Here is a 22631-nt window from a genome sequence, read left to right on the forward strand (position 1 = left end):
TGCTCGTCTTAGGTTTAGCGTCCATCTTTACTTTTCTTTGAAATACTTATTTTGCGAAAAAAATTAAAAAAAACAAACAAGTTTTTTTTTTAAATGAAAGTAAGGAGCGACATTAAAACTTAAATCGAACAGAAATTACTCCGTATGTGAAAGGGGCTTTACCTCCTCGACGCCCCGCTCTTTCCGCTAAACTTTGACTCTTTCTCTTAACTCTACATTTTAAAACAGTAAAACACTTTAGCGTAAAGAGCGGGGCGTTGAGGGAGAAAATCCGCTTTCATATGCGGAGTAATTTCTGTTCGTTTTAAGTTTTAATGTCGCTCCTTACTTTCATTTAAAAAACTTGTTTTCTTTGTTTAATTTCTGGATGTTTTTGAATTAATGCATAATTTGATCTTGGTTCTCCGCACATAAATAATTAAAAGAAATTTGCATATTAATTTTTTGGGGCTAAATGGCTTTTTCATAGTTATAATCGGAAGATTTTGAGAAAAAAGAAGCGAGGGAGGAGGCCTAGTTGCCCTCCAGTTTTTTGATTACTTATAAAGGCAACTATAACTTATAATTTTTTACGAACGTTTTCATAAGTAAAAAATATGTGTAACTTACGAATAAAATTATCGAACTTCTATATTCGTATGTTTTTATTGCGTATTTGAGGGGGCTCACCCCTCGTCGATACCTCCCTCTTTACATTAAAGCTTAAATTTTGTCCCAATTCCTTAAGAATGACCCTGAATCACAAAGGACGTAGAATAAACAGTTGAAATTACTAAAAATACTTTGGCGTAAAGAGCGATGTATTATGAGGAGGTAAACCTCTCATATGCGTAATAATTTCTGTTCGTTTTAAGTTTTAATGCTGCTTCTTACTTTGAGTTGAAAAAACTTTTCATATTTATTTATCATTATTTTTTAAATAATTCTAGAAAACCTTGCGCCCCCTCCATTGAAAGTCTCTTCCCCCATGAGAAGTTCCTCCATGGAAAGATCCTCCTCGGTAACCCTCCCCCCTCAAAGCTCCCCTCAAACCAAAACATTCCCATGAAAACGTCTGTACACTTCCCAGTAACCATTACTATATATTAACCCAGGTCAAAGTTTGTAACTTGCAGCCCCTCCCACGGGGACTGCGGGGGAGTAAGTCGTCCCCAAAGACATAGTTATTAGGTTTTTAAACTATGGTGAATAAAATGGCTATCTCAGAATTTTGATCCGGTGACTTTGGGGAAAAAATCAGCGCGGGAGGGGGCCTAGGTGCCCTCTGATTTTTTTTCACTTAAAAAGGGCACTAGAACTTTTAATTTCCGTTAGAATGAAAGCTTTCGAGACATTCTAGGACCACTGAGTTGATATGATCACCCCTGGGAAAAAAAAAACAAACGAAAAAACAAATAAACACGCATCCGTGATTTGTCTTCTGGCAAAAAATGTGAAATTCCACATTTTTGTACATAAGGGCTTGAAACTTCTATAATAATGTTCTCTGATATGCCAAATCTGATGGTTTGATTTTCGTTAAGGTCGTACGACTTTTAGGGGGTGTTTCCTTCTATTTTCTAAAATGAGACAAATTTTTTCAGGCTCGTCACTTTTGATGGGTAAAACTAATCTTGATGAAACTTATATATTTAAAATCAGCATTAAAATGCCATTCTTTTGATGTAACTATTGGTACCATTTTCTAGAGTTTCGGTTACTATTGAGCCGGGTCGCTCCTTAGTACAGTTCGTTACCACGAACTGTTTGAAATTAATTATGAAGTAGATTCGATTAAGATTGTAACAAATGTTTAAGAATATTAGGTTTTTGTTTATAGTAATAATAATATTCATTAAGGAGTAATGTTTTGTTGACTTTAATAGCTTGTAGAATTAAAAAAAAATATATTTTTTCTGTTAAGGGGGTTGAAACAGTTTGGAAGACAAAGAGCGTAAAAATAAATGATGGATTGGTAGCTCGCCAAACACAAACGTCGAAGCACAAACAATAAAATTAAAAGCATAAGATAATGCTGAAAGAAAATAAAGAGTATTCGAAGGCCAAACCCCAAAGAAAGCGTAAAGAGATTACTAAAGACTGGCGAAACCGGTTTTTTACTTGCCAAAAAGCCTGCGAAGCAATCCTTTTTTGACCAGTAATATGATCAGGTAGCAATAAGCTGCCTGAGGTCAAAAAAGCTACGCACACTCATCCTCCATCCAAATGTCTTCAAAGCCTTCCTCTTTAGACCCTCTCAAAAAGTTTTCATTTCCTTTAAATCTTTCCTTAAGACACCCTCCTACCCCACTCAGGAACAAAATACTTGTCAACCCCTTTTTATGTGATTATATACAAGGGTGAAAATGTTCATGATTTCATACTGCACAGTTTCTTATGATAAAGTGTAATATCAAAAACTTACTAATCTAATCTAAATTATGCTTCTAAGTTCTGAATGTGATTTCTTCCACTAATAATTCACTCTAATTATCCCAGCACGTGTAAATATATACGCATAGGACAAAAACAGGATATGATATTACATATTGACGAGGCAATAATATCCCCAGACAAAATTTTCTAGAAAAAAACTCTCAAAGAATCTTTGGGCCCAGACTTCAAATATGTGTTGGATAGGAATATTTACTGCTTTTAGTGTCCCAGTATCTAATGATTCTAGTGATTCAGTGTCTAGTGATTCAAAATGCCATTAACGAGATTTTGAGACGGTGGCAAATTACTAAAAATGACAAATTGAAACCCAATAAGGACAAAATGTAAATTAAATTAAATGAATGGTCATTGAATGAATGCCCGCGAATGAATAAATGAAGCCTAAAACGAAGAGAAGCTAAAATGAACAATCAGGTCGAGCTAAATTAAACAGAAATAGCCATAGATAAGAGTGGAGCTGACAACCTCCAAAATCCTCTAAAAGCTAGACAGTCATTTACAATTTACTGAAAATAATGTATATTTTGAATAGTTTACTATTTGTCCTTGCATAAAAAATAATCAAGTTTAAGCAAAGTAAAAAATGAGTTCTTAGATACAAAATATATAAAAAACCCAGCAATTGAAAAATCTAAATTATTTGATTTTAAAAGTGAGATAGTTTGATGAGTTTCATAGGTCTTCTTTTTGACCCATTATTTTAAAGTCACTTTGATAGCTCATACTTACAGTCCAGTTTGTTTTGGAGACCTCTCAACTTGTGGAGGGATTTGGTCTCACTAAAAAATATACTCATTTGTTCAGATCAGAAGCCATGACCAACTGTTTTATTTAATAATATGAAAAAAACTTCGTTTTCTTAAAGAGTTAAAGAGGCTGCGTCCCAAAGTCGAACCTTAAAACGTACAGGAATTAGAAGAGGCAGTTGGGGGGCTGCCGCCCCCCAAACCCCCAGCTTTTAAAGACTCTTTTGTACAGGTTTTTTTTTGTGGGGGGACTTCATTGTTACTAATTACTAGTTTCGGCACAATGGTTCTCCTGTCCTCTTGTGTTTAACATTTTTCGAAGTTATTCCATTATGCATTCATTTCAATTTTTTGTTAATTAAAAGAGGGCCTTTCCGAAGCCAAGAGTGGGGGGTTAGCAAAAAAACAAAAAACCTGTACAAAAGAGTCTTTAAAAGCTGGGGGTTTGGGGGGCAGCAGCCCCCAAACTGCCTCTTCTAATTCCTGTACGTTTTAAGGTTCGACTTTGGGACGCAGCCTCTTTAACTCTTTAAGAAAACGAAGTTTTTTTCATATTATTTCTGTACGTTTTTCTACAATCCATGGTGGATGTAATTTAATAATTCCTGTACTCCTCGTACAGGAATTAGGAGAGGAACTTGGGGGGCTGCCCCCCCCCGCTTTTAAATCATTGTATAAAATAGAAGAAAAATAGATAGAATGACCGAAATGTTTCTTTTGCTCATAAGAAGCTAATATTCTGTTATCTCTCAATTGATAAGCTGTCCAGGTGTTATCAAAATTATACACTTTTATTTTGATGTTGTGAAAAAAACCACCCGTCAGGGACTTGAATCCTTGACCAGAGGATTAAAAGTCCCACGCTCTACCGACTGAGCTAATCACTTGCATGTGTGTAAATATAATTTCTCAATAATTTTTAAAAATTTCAAATTAACATGGGCTCTTATGGAGAGAAATGCGTTAATTAAGTAGCTAATGCGTGGTTTCTGGAAAACAGGGAAGTTATCGGATCGAGCTGAAATTTCACGGATAAGCTCCTGGGCCGTAGGGGACCTTAACTTGTGAATTTCAGCCCGATCGGACAACGTTAAAAGGGGGGTGGGGTTGGGGGGTCGAAACTTTCGGGGGGTTAAGATTTTCCTACGGAACTTTCCAGGAAAATTACTCAGAGAACACCGCATCGAATGAGTCCTCGTACACCCAGATCCGATGTCGGCTGTGACCTGTAGGCGTCGAGAAAAAAAAGAAAATGAAATTTAAGTGCCTATGCGTGGTTTCTGGAAAACAGGGAAGGAGTTATCGGATCGAGCTGAAATTTCGCGGATAAGCTCCTGGGCCCTAGGGGACCTTAACTTGTGAATTTCAGCCTGATCGGACAACGTTAAAGGGGGGCTGGGGTTGACGGGTCGAAACTTTCGGCCAGATTTTCCCCATGAAGGAAAAGTTGGAGGGGGATGAAATTTGGCAGGTTTCTTAGTTGGAGCTCGGGCTACGAAATGCATCCCTTCCCATCCCTCTGCGACCACTGGAACCGAAGATCGCTTAACATTGTCGTGTGTCGCCTCTTTATAGAGGCACGAGTGTGCCTCCTTGATTTGCGAGCTATACCGTATGGGCAGATTACTAAGCAATTACCATAGAGTGTTCAATTTATTCTCTGGAATACCTTGGTGTAACACCTGGAACTAATATAAAAACAGTCGAACAATGATAGTTGACACCGTTATAACGGACTTAAGAATACGTTACGCTAAGCGGCTTCCCTGAAATTCAGCATTTGCTCTACCAGTGATTTATAATGTTTTGTCAGAGTGGGCTATCTAATACACAGAAAAAATCTCTAGAGAAAAATAGAAAGATCTACAGTGTCGTTTGCTGAATATTCAATTTCTTGTGTTTTGTATATATGTTTAAAATTAGTTTTTTTTTGTTAGTTTTTTCTGTTTATTCTTTCCCTCGTTGTTCTTTGACTCCGTCCATTCTTCTCTGTTGTGTGTTGGGTTATATATACAGTCATTCATTGATTCATTTGCTTAAAGACAACAGCATAGTTTAAAAAAAGTTCTAATATTACCAATACTTCTGACTAACAGTAACAATTAGTTACAGAATACTGAACGTCATTTTTTCTCTGTGCAATTTTTCAGGATTGCAATTTAGTACCGTCTTTCAGCATCAACGATGAATGACCAATACAAGAAGCTTTTCAGAAGTAAAAAACCTTGAATCTGACCTTGATTTAGAAGTTTTTCATTGTTTTCATTTTCTGTTTCCATTTTATTGTAGCAAGTAAAAAATAAAAAAGAATAATTTAATTTCAACAATAAAAAAAAACAAAAAAACTGTATAAGTAAAATAAATTAACTATTTAGAATATTTGGATTGTTCGATAGAATTTCATCCCTTTCGTCCCTTTCATCACCATTATCATTTTTACCACTTTCATTAATTTCATCAGTTTCCCCACTTCCCCTGAATTTTTCATAATCACCACTTCCATCAACTTTATCACTATCACCACTTCCATCAAATTTATCACTATCACCACTTCCATCAACTTCGGTATTTTTAAAAGCGACTTTATCATCACCATCATCTTCTTCATCATCTTCTTCATCATCATCTTCTTCATTATCTTCTTCATCATCTTTATCATCGTTCGCAAACGTTAAAGATTCACCACCAGCACTGAGAATACTTGAAAATCCTGAAATACAGAAAAAAAGTCTCATAGAAGTGAAATAAAATATATTTTGTGGTTAGTACTCACATCTTATGCTCAGTGCTCATGTAAAAGGAAACTTTGACCTAATCCAAACAGACTGTGTCCATAATACCACTCCTACTATACTATTATTGCGACTCCTACTACTGCTACTACCACTCCTGGCACTGTTACTACTAAGGCTAAGGATATGTAGATGAAACTTGTAGAAAAAATTGTAGATATCCTACTAAATACTAAATAGAGTTATTAGTACATAGTTCTGGTAAATAAACTTCAGTGAAAAAGTGACCAGTTTCAGAATGATATTAAAAATATATGAAACTTATATATTTAAAATCAGCATTAAAATGCGGTTCTTTTGATGTAACTATTGGTATCAAAATTCCATTCTTTAGAGTTTCGGTTACTATTGAGCCGGGTCGCTCCTTACTACAGTTCGTTACCACGAACTGTTTGATAGCAGAAAAATAAAACCCGCAAACACTGGGGGACGGGCTTGTTGGCATAAACAGATGGAGGGAGCCTTTCATTATTTGTAAGATGTCTTGATAATTCCCTGTTATTTAATAAATATTCACCAGTTTTTCCCTGTTTTAATGAATTTCACCAAATGTGGACATAACCATAATATTTTACAGGCGAATCTCTGGTTTTGAGCATTATAACTTTTAAGCTACAAAGGGAATTCTTTTTTAGTCGCTGAAATATCGCAAGGAAGCGAAAGAAACCTCTGGTTGAAAGTTCATTTCAGAATAGTTTGCCATAATCAGGTGTTCGTTTTAATTATTAGTTTTAGAATTTAGAAAAGAATGATTGTTTAAACTTACAGAATATTACCATAAACCGTACTAGATATTAGGCTTCGAACCAAGGTAAATAAAAATGAGCCAGGGTTTCCGCAGGGTTTTTGATGCCTCCGTCCACTCGCTGCGGTCAGAAATTCTGGCACTCACCCACAAGCTATCATGACATCACACTGAGTCACAAGATCGTCTCATAAGTGCTAAGATCAATATTAATTTCTTAATATATGAGGAGGCATTTTAAGCACATTAGAGTTTATTCAGATACAAAGAAATCGGGGGCGGATCTGGAGGGTGATCTTAGGGTTACATATCCCCCCAAAAAGGGAAACATCGTACTAATTGAAGGGATGGAGGGACAAAAATACTGATGCGGACAAGATTTTTATCGGTAACACACCATCCATAAAAGTTAATTACATATCTGACCCAGAAAGAAATTTTCTAGAAACTCTATATAGATTTAGCAAATTATAATTCTTTGGATACCATGGATGTGAAAGAAGATTTATTTTGAGAGGAAGAATTAGCGACTGTTCTAAAAGGATTAAAAATAATCAGGCCCCAGGTGCCGATACTGTGGTAAATGAATTCTCAAACGGGGTGGCTCCGAGGTTAGAAATAAGCGACTGAAGATTATGAATATGATTTTTGAAAAAGGGAAAGTACCTGGCGACTTTAGGAAAACCCTAATTAGACCAATATATAAGAAAAAATGATAAGAGTGAGTGTGTTAATTATCGAGACAATAGTCTGGGCTCTGTAGGTAGCAAACTACTTAGTATGATACTTTTTAGACTGAGAGATGCTGTAGAAAAAGTGATAAGAGAAAAACAGTGCAGTTTTAGAAAGGGTAGAGGACCATTTCGATCAAATTTTCATTCTTAGGTTAATAATTGAGGAATGCCTGAGTTATAAAATGCCTTTGGTCCTCAATTTTATAGATTATGAACAAGCGCTCAATTATTTTGATAGAAGAGCTTTCGTGAAGGTCTTATCCATGTATTGTAAACCAGATAAATACATTAAAGTGATTAGTGCTATGTACGAGAATAACACTGCTGGAGTAAAGGTAGGAATTGAGGTTAGCTTCTGGTTTTGTATTAGATCAAGAGTTAAGCAGGTTTGTGTTGTATCCTCCTTCATTTGGATAATCTTGATAGATTTTGTATTTGGGAGCACGGGGAAGGCAATGGGTGAACACGGAATCAAATGGGGAGGAAAAACCTTCCTGGACTTAGATTATGCTGATGATTTAAGCTCCTAGATGAAAATGGGAACAATTTAAGTGTCTCTTAGAGGTTTTGCGCGTTCAGGGTGCTAGAATAGGCTTAAAGACTAATTTTAAGAAGACTATGTCGCTAAGGCTAGTGATAAGTGAAGATGAAAAGGTTTTCGTTGGGTAACGAAAAAATTGATCGGATGGACAGTTTTGCTTACCTGGGTAGTATTATTAGTGAAACGGTGGGCGCAGTGAAGATGTTAAAAGTTGAATAATCAAGACTCAGGATGTTTTTCTTAGAAATAAAAAAAAGTTTGGAATAAGAAGAAGATAAGTCTGCACACCAAGATTAGAATATTAGAAGCTACAGTGAGGACAGTGGTCAAATAGGGTTCTGAAGCATAGGCGCTTCGAAAACCGGATGAATATTTGCTACATCTTTTCCAGAAAAATTGCCTACGGATTGTTCTTGGTACCCGACTAACTGACTGTATTTCAAAAGTAGTATACGATAAATTCCCTTCTATCCTACTTTCTAGGGCTGTAATGAGAGAAAGGTTGAGATGGCTTGGGCAAGTTCTGCAGATGAAGGACGATAGATTGCCAAAGATTGTCATCTTTGGCTAGACATCAAGGGTTAAATGTAAAGCAGGTTGTCCGTGGGGTAGGAGGATGTCACAAAGAGATATTTGAGGGAAGTGGAAACCTCCTAGGAGGGTGCAAAGAGGGAGGTTTCAAATAGATTGGGAAGGAGGAGGAGCAGGTGTAGCTGTGTTGGCCTCGGGCGGGTTGGTGCTATGGTAAGCTGTTAGTAACAGTAGTAGTAGTAATTGGGAGGAAGAAAGAGGACCCACGAGTTATTCCTCCTCCTAGGTTTTGAAAAATAGATTTTTTATATATTTTGTTCTTATGTGGCAGACGCTCCATCCTAAATTTTAGAAAATATCTCTTTGTATCTTCACTATATGGAAAAATAATATTCCCCCCTACATTTTTGTGGGATTGCTTGGAGTCGCTTCATTTTTGCTCGGTGCCAAATTGAAGAAAATATTGTAGCTTAGTTTATTAAATTTACTAGGGTAGTCGAATAAGCAGGCTGCAGCCCCTACTTCAGATGGCTCTTGCTTCCAAATTAACAAACTGTTGCCCCGATTTTAGATCCTAAAGAGCATCAGCCCAGGTATCGAAGACCCAATTTTCGTCCAACGTAGAATAGCCCACATCCCCCCCTACCCAGAAAATTCTCGCAGACACTTCCATCTTCGATGAAAATATCCTAGGAAAATTTTTGCGGTAAATTTCGTAGCTTACAACCCTCTCCCTGAAAAATACCCTATAGCATGCTTTAATTTGAAAAAGACTAATTTCTGGTCGTTTTTCAAATTAAGTCGGATATCCCATCTCCATGGATCGTTTTGGTCACTATTGAGCCGTGTCGCTCCTTACTTACAGCTTTTTTACTACGAACCGCTTGAAAATTTTTCGTAAATCATCTGAATTCTTGTTGTAATCATTGAAACCTCCATTTTCTTTGTAAAGAAAGAAGTTTTTAAAATCATTTTATTCACTAGCTCGGTTAATTTGATTCATCCCCCAAAAGCAAGATAAAGAAGCAATGAAAAATAATGAGGGGAACAATACAAAAAAGCTTTTATTTTAATGTCATGAATAAATTTGTCAAGGAATGGTAACATCGGTAAATGGTAAAGAATGGTAAAATAATTGTTGAGAAAATCAACACCATCTAGCATTCTCACGTAAGCAACGTAAGTAAAAATAAAAACGGTCGTAATATGTTACTCCATACAACAAACGGCATTAAGCAAATAAAAGTCTGATTCTCGTCTTAACGATCAGACTAACTATTACTGAATGCATCAAGTCAGCAAAGGTGCTTGGTACTCAGTGAAAGTTTGCAGATTATAGACAAAAGCACAATGAAGATGACAAAAAATTGCTTTCCTTTCACTTGTAATAAGTATGATCAACTAAATTAAGTAGTCTAATGAAATGAAAACAATTTAATAATCCTAAGTTTAGAATTGAAGAAACAGAATACGTAGATCAGAAAAAAAATATCGGATATACAAGGAATTCTGATGAGGATCAACTTCCTACGAGATGTGGGATAAGAGATTGACGTAAAAGCTCAGAGTTGTGGGTGCGAAAAATTCTACATAAGGTCAAGAAAATAGAGAAACGGGGCTCTTGATTTTTCAAAGTCATTGTTACAAAGTACCAACTTACAATGGTACTTTCTTCTTATGTGTTTAAATAAAACCCAGACAGTAATTTTGATTTTTTTGTGTCCTAAGTAAAACGTAAAATTCAAGTTACCATCAGTCCATGGTTAATTGGAAATAAATTCAAAGTCTGAGTGAGAGGAACAGCTAGCCTAAGCCTTTTTCAGAATGCATAAAAATGAGGCCATTTTCACTTGTTGATTGTAAATCACACTAGAGCCATATTCCTATTGTATTCTTTGAACAATATATAATCAAGAGATAACCCATATTTTCCCCACTCAGGACTCATCGCAACTCTCTTAGTTTACCCATCATTAGTTCAGGTGTATGAAACCAGCAAGATATAAGTTCTGGATCTGGTTGGTCGAAAGAGCTCAGTTCAATAGCACTAGTTTGGAGCAATAGCTTTTGGGAAAGAGATTTCGTAGCTAAGGTTGGGTGAACTGAATCGACCTTAAAAAGACCATGGGCACAGAAGAATTCTAACTCATTTACCCTGTGCATAATAAATGTAAGGATCCTCACCTCGTACACCCACAAGAGCTAAATCTATTTCGAATCCAGCAGGGAAAGTACACATCTGCTTATATTTACAGAAGTTTAGTATATTCCGGGAAACGAGGCTCCTTGATGGGATTCTACCATCAGCTTTTTGTCCGAAACGGATAACCACTGGTCGGTTATCTACACTTCGCTTACGGTTCCCAGCATATCGACATTGCAGTATTGCCATTTGAGCAACATCACCCTGTAAAACGAAATATTTTTATTTAATAGGGTAAGTTGATTTCCCTTATTCATCGAAAACGGGATAAAATACGATTAGAAAAAAAACTTGTTTATAGCCTGTACCACCAACTTTTATGTGGATACCTCTCTACATAAAAGTTATTCCTGTTTTTCATCCTCAACCTTACCCACTACGACTTGAATGGATTTATTTGCATTGTTAGATGGATGGTATTTAAGGCTGTACACGTCTTCTTATCTCACGAGCAGAATTTTAGGCAAAGCTAAAGACGGTTAAATACTTGGGAAAAATTGCATTTTTTTGGATGGGAGTCTTTGTTTCAGAGCTCTACAGTTAATGCTACTACTTACAGCTCATTGTAGCAGCAAGCTACCTAATTCCAACACAGCTGAAAAATGCTAAGTGTAGAACAAACACCAATAAATCTGTGGTGCGGATTCGATAAATTTTTAGTGTTAGTGTATAATAATTTAGGACATTTAAAAGGACTTGGGAAGCGTGACAATTTGTGGGTTTGAGTCTTTCCTTGGAAAGAGTTTTCTAAGGTTTTTCCTCTTTCCACTTTTCATTCGATTGCAAAACTATAGAAGCAAAACATCATGTTCAGTAGATACGTAGTTTTCATCTATAAAATATGACCTCCCCCGCTTTAATTTGTCAAACGCTTCTCTCTTTACTCCCTTCCATGAAGTTCCAATATCCTTTCGATCAAGCTGTATGGCTTGATCGAGGGACTTTATTTGAGGAATTTCCACTTTTCATTCGACTGCAAAACTATAGAAGCAAAACATCATGTCCAGTAGATACGTAGTCTTCATCTATAAAATATGACCTCCCCCGCTTTAATTTGTCAAACGCTTCTCTCTTTACTCCCTTCCATTAAGTTCCAATATCCTTTCGATCAAGCTGTATGGCTTGATCGAGGGACTTTATTTGAGGAATTTCCACTTTTCATTCGACTGCAAAACTATAGAAGCAAAACATCATGTTCAGTAGATACGTAGTCTTCATCTATAAAATATGACCTCCCCCGCTTTAATTTGCCAAACGCTTCTCTCTTTACTCCCTTCCATGAAGTTCCAATATCCTTTCGATCAAGCTGTATGGCTTGATCGAGGGACTTTATTTGAGGAATTTCCACTTTTCATTCGACTGCAAAACTATAGAAGCAAAACATCATGTTCAGTAGATACGTAGTCTTCATCTATAAAATATGACCTCCCCCGCTTTAATTTGCCAAACGCTTCTCTCTTTACTCCCTTCCATGAAGTTCCAATATCCTTTCGATCAAGCTGTATGGCTTGATCGAGGGACTTTATTTGAGGAATTTCCACTTTTCATTCGACTGCAAAACTATAGCAGCAAAGCATCATGTTCAGTAGATACGTAGTCTTCATCTATAAAATGTGATCTAGCCATCTGAAACTTTTTTTTTACATATAGGCCTTATAAGATTGAACTGAGTTTTTGCACCATTTAATATTTTTGATATACAGTCATTCCTTATACCACAGCAAGGGTTGGCCTTGGAAAAAAAACAATGAAATGTATATAAATAGGGATATGAGAAGCATTCCCATTCAAATCTTGGCAAAAACTAAGCACTGAGTATCCCCCCTCTCTCTGGAAAAATTTCTGGCAGCGCCCACTTATCACTTGTAAGATTACAGACTTAACTTCTTATTCTTCCCAGTAAGTCTATTGCGTCAACATCTAGTTATGTAAATAGTCCCTTATTGCCACTTTAAAGTCCAATCTTATAAGATTAGGAACTTAATTTCCTACTCTGCTGAGTAAGTCTACTACTTCAACATCTAATCACATAAAAAGATCCTGATTGCCACTTTAAAGTCCAAACTTTTGAGATTAGATACTTGAATTCCTACTCTTTCGAATAAGGCTACTACATCAACATCTAGTCATATAAATAGTCCCTTATTGCCACTTTAACGTCCAATCTTATAAGATTAGAGACTTAATTTCCTAATTTTCTGAGTAAGTCTACTATTTCAACATCTAGTCACACAAATAGACCCTTATTGCCACTTTCGAGTCCAAAGTTTTAAGGTTAGAGACTAAACTTCCTACTCTTCCGAATAAGGCTACTACGTACAAATCTAGTCAAATAAATAGTCCTTTATTGCCACTTTAAAGTCCAATCTTATAAGATTAGAGACTTAATTTCTTACCTTTCTGAGTAAGTCTACTACTTCAACATCTAGTCACATAAAAAGACCCTTATTGCCACTTTAGAGTCCAAACTTTTAAGATTAGATACTTAAATTCCTACTCTTCCGAATAAGGCTACTACGTCAACATCTAGTCATAAAAATAGACCCTTATTGCCACTTTAGAGTCTAAAATTTTAAGATTAAAGACTAAACTTCCTACTCTTCCGAATAAGGCTACTACGTCAATATATAGTCATGGAAATAGTCCCTTATTGTACTTTAAAGTCCAATCTTAAAAGATTAGAGACTTACTTTCCTACTCTTCTGAGTAAGTCTACTACTTCAACGTCTAGTCACATAAAAAGACCCTTATTGCCACTTTAGAGTTCAAACTTGTAAGATTACAGACTTAAATTCCTACTCTTCCGAATCAAGCTACTACGGCAACATCTAGTCATATAAATAGTCCCCTATTACCACTTTAAAGTTCAATCTTATAAGATTAGAGACTCAATTTCCTACTTTTCTGAATAAGTCTACTACTTCAACATCTAGTCACACAAATAGACCCTTATTGCCACTTTAAAGTCCAATCTTATAAGATTAGGGACTTAATTTCCTACTTTTCCGAGTAACTCTACTACTTCAACATCTAGTCATATAAATTGTCCCTTATTGCCACTTTAAAGTCCAATCTTATAAGATTAGAGACTTACTTTCCTACTCTTCTGAGTAAGTCTACTACTTCAACATCTAGTCACATAAAAAGACCCTTATTGCCACTTTAGAGTTCAAACTTTTAAGATTAGAGACTTAAATTCCTACTCTTCTGAATAAGGCTACTACGTCAACATCTAGTCATATAAATAGTCCCTTATTGCCAGTTTAACATCCAATCTTATAAGATTAGAGACTGAATTTCCTACTTTTCCGAATAAGTCTACTACTTCAACATCTAGTCACATAAAAAGACCCTTATTGCCACTTTAGAGTCCAAACTTTTAAGATTAGAGACTTAACTTCCTACTATTCCGAATAAGGCTACTACGTACAAATCTAGACAAATAAATAGTCCTTTATTGCCACTTTAAAGTCCAATCTACTCTTATGAGTAAGTCTACTACTTCAACATCTAGTCACATAAATAGACCCTTATTGCCACTTTAGAGTCCAAATTTTTAAGGTTAGAGACTAAACTTCTTACTCTTCCAAATAAGGCTGCTAAGTACAAATCTAGTTAAATAAATAGTCCTTTATTCCCACTTTAAAGTCCAATCTTATAAGATTAGAGACTTAATTTCCTACTTTTCTGAGTAAGTCTACTACTTCAACATCTAGTCATATAAAAAGACCCTTATTGCCACTTTAGAGTCCAAACTTTTAAGATTAGAGACTTAAATTCGTACTCTTCCGAATAAGGCTACTACGTCAACATCTAGTCATATAAATAAACCCTTATTGCCACTTTAGAGTCCAAACTTTTAAGATTAGAGACTAAACTTCCTACTCCTCCGAATAAGGCTACTACGTCAATATATAGTCATGGAAATATTACCTTATTGTCACTTTAAAGTCCAATCTTATTAGATTAGAGACTTACTTTCCTACTCTTCTGAGTAAGTCTACTACTTCAACATCTAGTCACATAAAAAGACCCTTATTGCCACTTTAGAGTTCAAACTTGTAAGATTACAGACTTAAATTCCTATTCTTCCGAATCAAGCTACTACGTCAACATCTAGTCATATAAATAGTGCCTTATTGCCACTTTAAAGTCCAATTTTATAAGATTGAGACTTAATTTCCTACTTTTCTGAATAAGTCTACTACTTAAACATCTAGTCACACAAATAGACCCTTATTGCCACTTTAAAGTCCAATCTTATAAGATTAGAGACTTACTTTCCTACTCTTCTGAGTAAGTCTACTACTTTAACATCTAGTTACATAAAAAGACCCTTATTGCCACTTTCGAGTTCAAACTTTTAAGATTAGAGACTTAAATTCCTACTCTTCCGAATAAGGCTACTACGTCAACATCTAGTCATATAAATAGTCCCTTATTGCCACTTTAAAGTCCATTCTTATAAGATTAGAGACTTAATTTCCTACTTTTCTGAATAAGTCTACTACTTCAACATCTAGTCACACAAATAGACCCTTATTGCCACTTTAAAGTCCATTCTTATAAGATTAGAGACTTACTTTCCTACTCTTCTGAGTAAGTCTACAACTTCAACATCTAGCAACATAAAAAGACCCTTATTGCCACTTTAGAGTTCAAACTTTTAAGATTAGAGACTTAAATTCCTACTCTTCCGAATAAGGCTACTACGTCAACATCTAGTCATATAAATAGTCCCTTATTGCCACTTCAAAGTCCAATCTTATAAGATTAGATAAAAAAAAGTTTTTTTTATCTGAAAGTAAGGAGCGACACTAAAACTTAAAACGAACAGAAATTACTTCGTATATGAAAGGGGCTGCTTCCTCATCAACGCCCCACTCTTTACGCTAAAGTTTGACTCTTTCTCTCAACTCTTCTTTTTAAAACAGTACAACACCCCCTCGTCAGTACCTCGCTCTTTACACTAAACCTTAAATTTTGTCTCAATTCACTAAGAATGACCCCTGAATCACTAAAGCCGTAGAATAAATAGTTGAAATTGCTAAAAATACTTTAGCTTAAAGAGCGAGGTATTAGGAGGAAGTGAGCCCCTCATATGCGTCATAATTTCTGTTCGTTTTAAGTTTTAATGCTGCTCCTTACTTCCAGTTGAAAAAAACTTTTTCATATTTATTTTTTCATTGTTTTTTTTAAATAATGCTAGAAAATCCTGCGCCCCCTTCATGGAAATTTTCTTCTCCCATGACATATTCCTGGATTGAGAGTTCCCCAACATATTCCCCTCTTCTCAACCCCTCCATCAACCAAAATATACCCCTGAGAATGTCTATACACTTTCCCAATAACCATTACTAAATGTAAGCACTGGTCAAAGTTTGTAACTTGTAGCCCCTCCCACGGGGACTGCGGGGGAGTGACTCGTCCCCAAAGACATAGTTACGAGGTTTTTTGACTACGCTGAATAAAATGGCTATCTCAGAATTTTGATCCGTTGACTTTGGGAAAATAAAAGAGCACCAGAACTTTGTCACAAAAGGAGCACCAGAACTTTCATTTCCGTTAGAATGAGCCCTTTCGCAACATTCTAGGACCACTTGGTCGATACGATCACCCCCGGGGAAAAAAACAAACAAATAAACACGCATCCGTGATCTGCCTTCTGGCAAAAAATACAAAATTCCACATTTTTGTAGATAGGAGCTTGAAACTTCTACAATTGGGTTCTCTGATACGCTGAAATTGATGGTGTGATTTTCGTTAAGGTTCTATGACTTTTAGGGGGTGTTTCCCCCTATATTCTAAAAAAAAATTTCAGGCTCGTAACTTTTGATGGGTAAGACTAAACTTGATGAAACTTGCATATCTAAAGTCAGCATTAAAACGCGATCCTTTTGATGTGGCTATTGGTATCAAAATTCAATTTTTTAGAGTTTTGGTTACTATTGAGCCGGGTCTCTCCTTACTACAGTTCGTTACCACGACCTGTAAGTCTACTACGTTAAGTCTACTACGTTAACAACTAGTCATATAAATAGTCCCTTATGGCCTGTTTAAAGTCCAAACGAGTGTGTTCTTTTTCCATGGTTTTTGGCAGCTCACAAAACTGGACAGAAAAGCAGTTACAACTTAGTTAGGGAGGGGTGACTAGCTAGAATTGAGTTAAAATCAAATATAAGATTAGAGACTGAATTTCCTACTTTTCCGAGTAACTCTACTACTTCACCATCTAGTAACATAAATAGATCCTTATTGCCACTTTAGAGTCGGGACTTTTAAGATGAGAGACTTAACTTTCTACTCTCCCGAATACGGCTAGTACGTCAACATCTAGTCATATAAATAGTCCCTTATTGCCATTTGAAAGTCCAATCTTATAAGATTAGAGACTTAATTTCCTACTTTTCCGAGTACCTCTACTACTTCAACATCTAGTCATATAAATAGACCCTTATTGCCACTTTAGAGTCAAAACTTTTAAGATTAGAGGCATATCTTCCTACTCTTCCGAGTAAGTCTACTACGTCAACATCTAGTCATATAAATAGTCCCTTATTGCCATTTTAAAGTCCAAACGAGTGCGTTCTTTTTCTATGGTTTTTGGCAGCTCACAAAACTGGACAGAAAAGCAGTTACAACTTAGTTAGGGGGGGACTAGCTAGAATTAAGTTAAAATCAAATATAAGATTAGAGACTTAATTTCCTACTTTTCTGAGTAAGTCTACTAGTTCAATATCTAGTCACATAAATAGACCCTTATTGCCACTTTAGGGTCCAAACTTATAAGCTTAGAAACTTAACATCCTAATTTTCCGAGTAACTCTTCTACGTCAACATCTAGTCATATAAATAGACCCTTATTGCCACTTTCGAGTCAAAACTTTTAAGATTAGAGGCATATCTTCCTACTCTTCCGAGTAAGTCTACTACGCCAACATCTAGTCATATAAATAGACCCTTATTGCCACTAGAGTCCAAACGTTTAAGATTAGAGGCTTATCTTCCTACTCTTCCGAGTAAGTCTACTACGTCAACATCTAGCCATATTAAAGACCAATCTTATAAGATTAAAGACTTAATTTCCTACTTTTCCGATTAACTCTACTACTTCAACATCTAGTCATATAAATAGACCCTTATTGCCACTTTAGAGTCAAAACTTATAAGATTAGAGGCTTATCTTCCTACTCTTCCGAGTAAGTCAACTACGTCAACATCTAGTCATATAAATAGACCCTTATTGCCACTTTAGAGTCAAAGCTTTTAAGATTAGAGGCTAAACATCCTACTCTTCTGAGTAAGTCTACTGTGTCAACATCTAGTCATATAAATAGTCCCTTATTGCCATTTTAAAGTCCAATCTTATAAGATTAGATACTTAATTTCCTACTTTTCCGAGTACCTCTACTACTTCAACATCTAGTCATATAAATAGACCCTTATTGCCACTTTAGAGTCAAAACTTATAAGATTAGAGGCTTATCTTCCTACTCTTCCGAGTAAGTCTACTACGTCAACATCTAGTCATATAAATAGACCCTTATTGCCACTAGAGTCCAAATGTTTAAGATTAGAGGCTTATCTTCCTACTCTTCCGAGTAAGTCTACTACGTCAACATCTAGTCATATAAATAGTCCCTTATTGCCACTTTAAAGTCCAATCTTATAAGATTAAAGACTTAATTTCCTACTTTTTCGATTAACTCTACTACTTCAACATCTAGTCATATAAATAGACCCTTATTGCCACTTTAGAGTCCAATCTTATAAGATTAAAGACTTAATTTCCTACTCTTCTGAGTAAGTCTACTGTGTCAACATCTAGTCATATAAATAGTCCCTTATGGCCATTTTAAAGTCCTACTCTTCTGAGCAAGTCTACTGCGTCAACATCTAGTCATATAAATAGTCCCTTATGGCCATTTTAAAGTTCAAACGAGTGTGTTCTTTTTCCATGATTTTTGGAAGCTCACAAAACTGGACAGAAAAGCACTTACAACTTAGGTAGGTGAGGGAGGGACTAGCTACAATTTAGTGAAAATCAAAATTTGCAATTTTTCAATGTTGAAATTTGTGCAATTGTTGTAACTTTTTCCCTCGACATTTTCGTACAAACTGTACGAAAGTCAAATATATAATTAAACTACCGTATAAGAACGGTGATAAGAGTGAGTGTGGTAATTATCGAGACATTAGCCTGGTCACTGTAGGTAGCAAATGAATTAATAATATAATACTTCCGTACCATTATGCATAAACGTTTTCAGTCCACTTTTTGGCAAAATGAAGTTACGAGTGCTATCTAGAATCATTTTTTTTTTCTGCGTCGATTGGTAGAATTGATAAGTTTTTCAGTCCATTAATTTCGAGGCTAGAGATTTTGCATTTACGTACCTAGTCCAATTTTAGCCATTTTTAATTAAGCATAAACATATTCGGTTCACTTATAGTTACTTTCCTAGACTGAGAAAGTTTATGTATTTTGGCGAAAAAGCAGACATAGCATCAGCAAAAATTAGTGAAGGGAAACCTGCTTTGACCTTCCGCAATGCATACGAACACCAAATCTTAAAACAAAAATTTTGGTCTATAAATGGCTACTAGAACCTAAAATCTCACAGTTATCTCTCATAATGAAACTGGTACTTAACTGTAATTAAATAAAAAAACAAGTTTTTTTTAGCTGAAAGTAAGGAGCGACATTAAAACTTAAAACGAACAGAAATTGCTTCGTATATGAAAGAGGCTTCTTCCTCATCAACGCCCCGCTCTTTACGCTAAAGTTTGACTATTTCTCTCGACTCTGCTTTTTAAAACAGTAAAAACAGTTAAAACATTTAAAATCAGCATTAAAATGCGATTCTTTTGATGTAGCTATTGGTATCAAAATTCCATTTTTTAGAGTTTTGGTTACTATTGAGCCGGGTCGCTCCTTACTACAGTTCGTTACCACGAACTCTTTGAAAATATATAATTCCACATTTTTGAAAAGGTTACGTTGGGCAACGAAAAGATTGATCAGGTGGACGGCTTCACTTCACCTTGGTAGTATTATTAGTAAAGACGGTGGGAGCAGTGAATATGTTAAAAGTAAAGTAGCCAAGGATTAGGTTGTTTTTTCACAGCTGAAAAAAAGTTGGGAAGAATAGGAAGATAAGTCTGTAAACAAAGATTAGAATATTGGAAGCTACAGTGATGACAGTGGTCAAATATGGTTCTGAAGCATGGGCACTCCAAAAAACCGATGAAGATTTACTAGATGTTTTCCAGAGAAATTGCCAACGAATTGTTCTGGGTACCCGGCTAACTGACCGTATTTCAAAGAGTAGGCTGTGGGGAAAACGCGATTCAATCCACCTTTCTAGGGCTATAATGAGAGAAAGGTTGAGATGGCTTGGGCACGTTCTGGGGATGAAGGATGACAGATTGCCAAAGATTGTCCTTTTTGGCCAACCGTCAAGGGCTAAGCGGAAAGCAGGTCATCCACGGTCGGGGTGGGAGGATGTCATAAAGAAAGATTTAAGGGAAATGAGAACTTCCTAGGAGGGTGCAAAGAGGAAGCCTTTGAATAGATTGGGATGGAGGAGGAGCGTTTGTAGCTGTGCTGGCCTAAGGAAGTTTGCTGTTGTGGTGAGTTTTTAGTAGTAGTAGTAGTAGTAGTAGTAGTAGTAGTAGTAGTAGTAGTAGTAGTAATTTAAGGGAGATTCCAGGCCTGGCCTCCAGAAATCTCCCTTAGTTTCTTATAATTATAATTCAAATTTCTGGTTGATTTCATTAATTTGGACCCTACCCAATATGCCTCTCAAAAATAGTTATATGTACCCAGCCCTCCTAACTCCTGTATAGCGTATGCTGAAGTATATCACGAGTAAAATAAAAGTGACACAAGGATTAAAAAAAAATCAGGAAGGAGGAGTTAAACAATTTATTAGCCCGTGCAAAAGAAAATGGATGTGAGTTCAAAGATAATACAAAAACAATGAATTTTACCAGAAAAAGTTTCTTAGCTCCTTACGTAATCTGACTTTATCATTGGCGTCAGGCAAGGTGGTTTAGGTAGCTCTTTTTGTTTAGGAACAAAGGACTCCGAAGTTGACAATTACCTTCGAAGACACAATTCAATAGCTTTGGGACATATATGTTCATAGTCTTACTTCAAATAGATATAAATGTGACCTTGCAACGAAGCTTCTCAGTTGGATATGGCGGATATCGCAATCGTTAATTGCCAAATTGGCCATGAACCCAAGATTGCCTTTCCAATAATATGTTCAAAGACAGGAAAGGTGATGGGGAGACCTACAAAATCCCCTGCCAAATATCTTTGGACAACGATGAAGACATACAAATTACATAACACATAAAACGTAAATTATATTCACAATCATCAAGTTGTGTTCTTCCTAGCCATTTCTGTTTTGTTTTTACTCTTGAGAAAGTTTTCTTAGCCTCTTAAGACATCATTCCTGGTTGCAAACCTAAGTGACAAAGGCCCTTACTGATGTCTCAGATGGCATTTTCCAGAGCACCTACCCTGATGGAATCGATTATTTTATGTTTGAAGGCTAGGAGTAGTTCTCCATGTCAAAGTCATTCTTGGATCTATCTTCAGATTAACTGAAAAAAACAAGTTTTTTAAATGAAAATAAGGAGCAGCATTAAAACTCAAAAGGAACAGAAATTACTCCGTATATTAAAGGGGCTTTTCCCTTCTCAACGCCCCGATCTTTACGCTAAAGTTTGACTCTTTCTCTCAACTTTACTTCTTAAAACAGTAAAAACCTTCAGCGTAAAGAGCGGGGTGTTAGGGGAGGGAAATGTCTTTTTAATATACGGAATGATTTCTGTTCGTTTTGAGCTTTAATGTCGCTCCTTACTTTCGGTCAAATGACTTGTTTTTTTTTTCTTCAGTTGATTTCTGAACGTTTTCGAATTAATATATTTTTTTTAATTTTGGCTGTCCGCACATGAATAATTAAAATAAAATTTGCATATTAATTTTGGCTAAATGGCTTTCTCTTAGTTTTGATCAGAAGACTTTGAGAAAAAAGGGGGTGGGGAGGCGGCCTAGTTGCTCTCCAATCTTTTGGCTACATAAAAAGGCATCTAGAACTTTTAATTTTATACGAACGTTTTTATTAGTAGAAAATATACGTAAATTATGAATTAATTTACGAAACGAACTTCTATATTTGTACATTTTTAGTCCGTATATGAGGGGGTTTACCCCCTCATTAATACCTCGCTCTTTACACTAAAGCTTAAATTTTGTCCCAGTTCTGTAAAAATGACCCCTGAATCACAAAGATCGTAGAATAAATAGCTGAAATTACTAAAAATACTTTAGCGTAAAGAGTGAGGTATTTAGGAGATGAACTTCACATGAGCGTAATAATTTCTGTACGCTTTAAGTTTTAATCCTGCTCCTTACTTATAGTTGAAAAAATTTTCCATATTGTTTTTTATTTTTTTGTTTTAAATAGTGCTAGAATATCCTGCGCTCCCTTCATGGAAATTATCTTCTCCCATGACAAATTTATCCATGCAAAAATCATCCCCTCGTAACTCCCTCACCTCAACCCCCCTCCCAAAAAAATCCCCTTGAAAATGTCTGTACACTTCCCAATAACCATTACTATAGCTAAACCCTGGTCAAATTTTGTAACTAGCAGCCCTTCCCCCTTGGACAGTGAGGGAATAAGTCGTCCCCAAAGACATTGTTATTAGGTTTTTTGACTATGTTGAACAAAATGGATATCTCAAAATTTTGATCCGTTGATTTTGGGAGAAAATGAGCGTGGGAGGGGGTCTAGGTGACCTCCAATTTTTTCGGTCACTTAAAAAGGGCGCTAGAACTTTCAATTTCCGTTAGAATGAGCCCTCGCGCGAAATTCTAGCAC

At 35.9% G+C, this 22631-nt stretch overlaps 1 protein-coding gene across 2 annotated transcripts in view; it reads right to left on the reverse strand.

The window, feature by feature from the left end:
• Positions 1-5482: 5482 nt before the first annotated feature.
• LOC136033173 (uncharacterized) overlaps positions 5483-22631 on the reverse strand; it is a 55860-nt gene continuing 38711 nt past the window's right edge. For both annotated transcript variants that reach the window (XM_065713865.1, XM_065713864.1), the window contains exons 5-6: positions 10710-10932; positions 5483-5892 (exon numbers count right to left, since the gene is read on the reverse strand). In XM_065713865.1, the coding sequence (XP_065569937.1) occupies positions 5546-5892; positions 10710-10932 (570 nt within the window). In that variant the 3' untranslated portion in view covers positions 5483-5545. The remainder of the gene's footprint in view (positions 5893-10709; positions 10933-22631) is intronic.

The sequence above is a fragment of the Artemia franciscana genome, chromosome 11 (genome assembly GCF_032884065.1).
Source record: "Artemia franciscana chromosome 11, ASM3288406v1, whole genome shotgun sequence".
NCBI lineage: Eukaryota > Metazoa > Arthropoda > Branchiopoda > Anostraca > Artemiidae > Artemia > Artemia franciscana.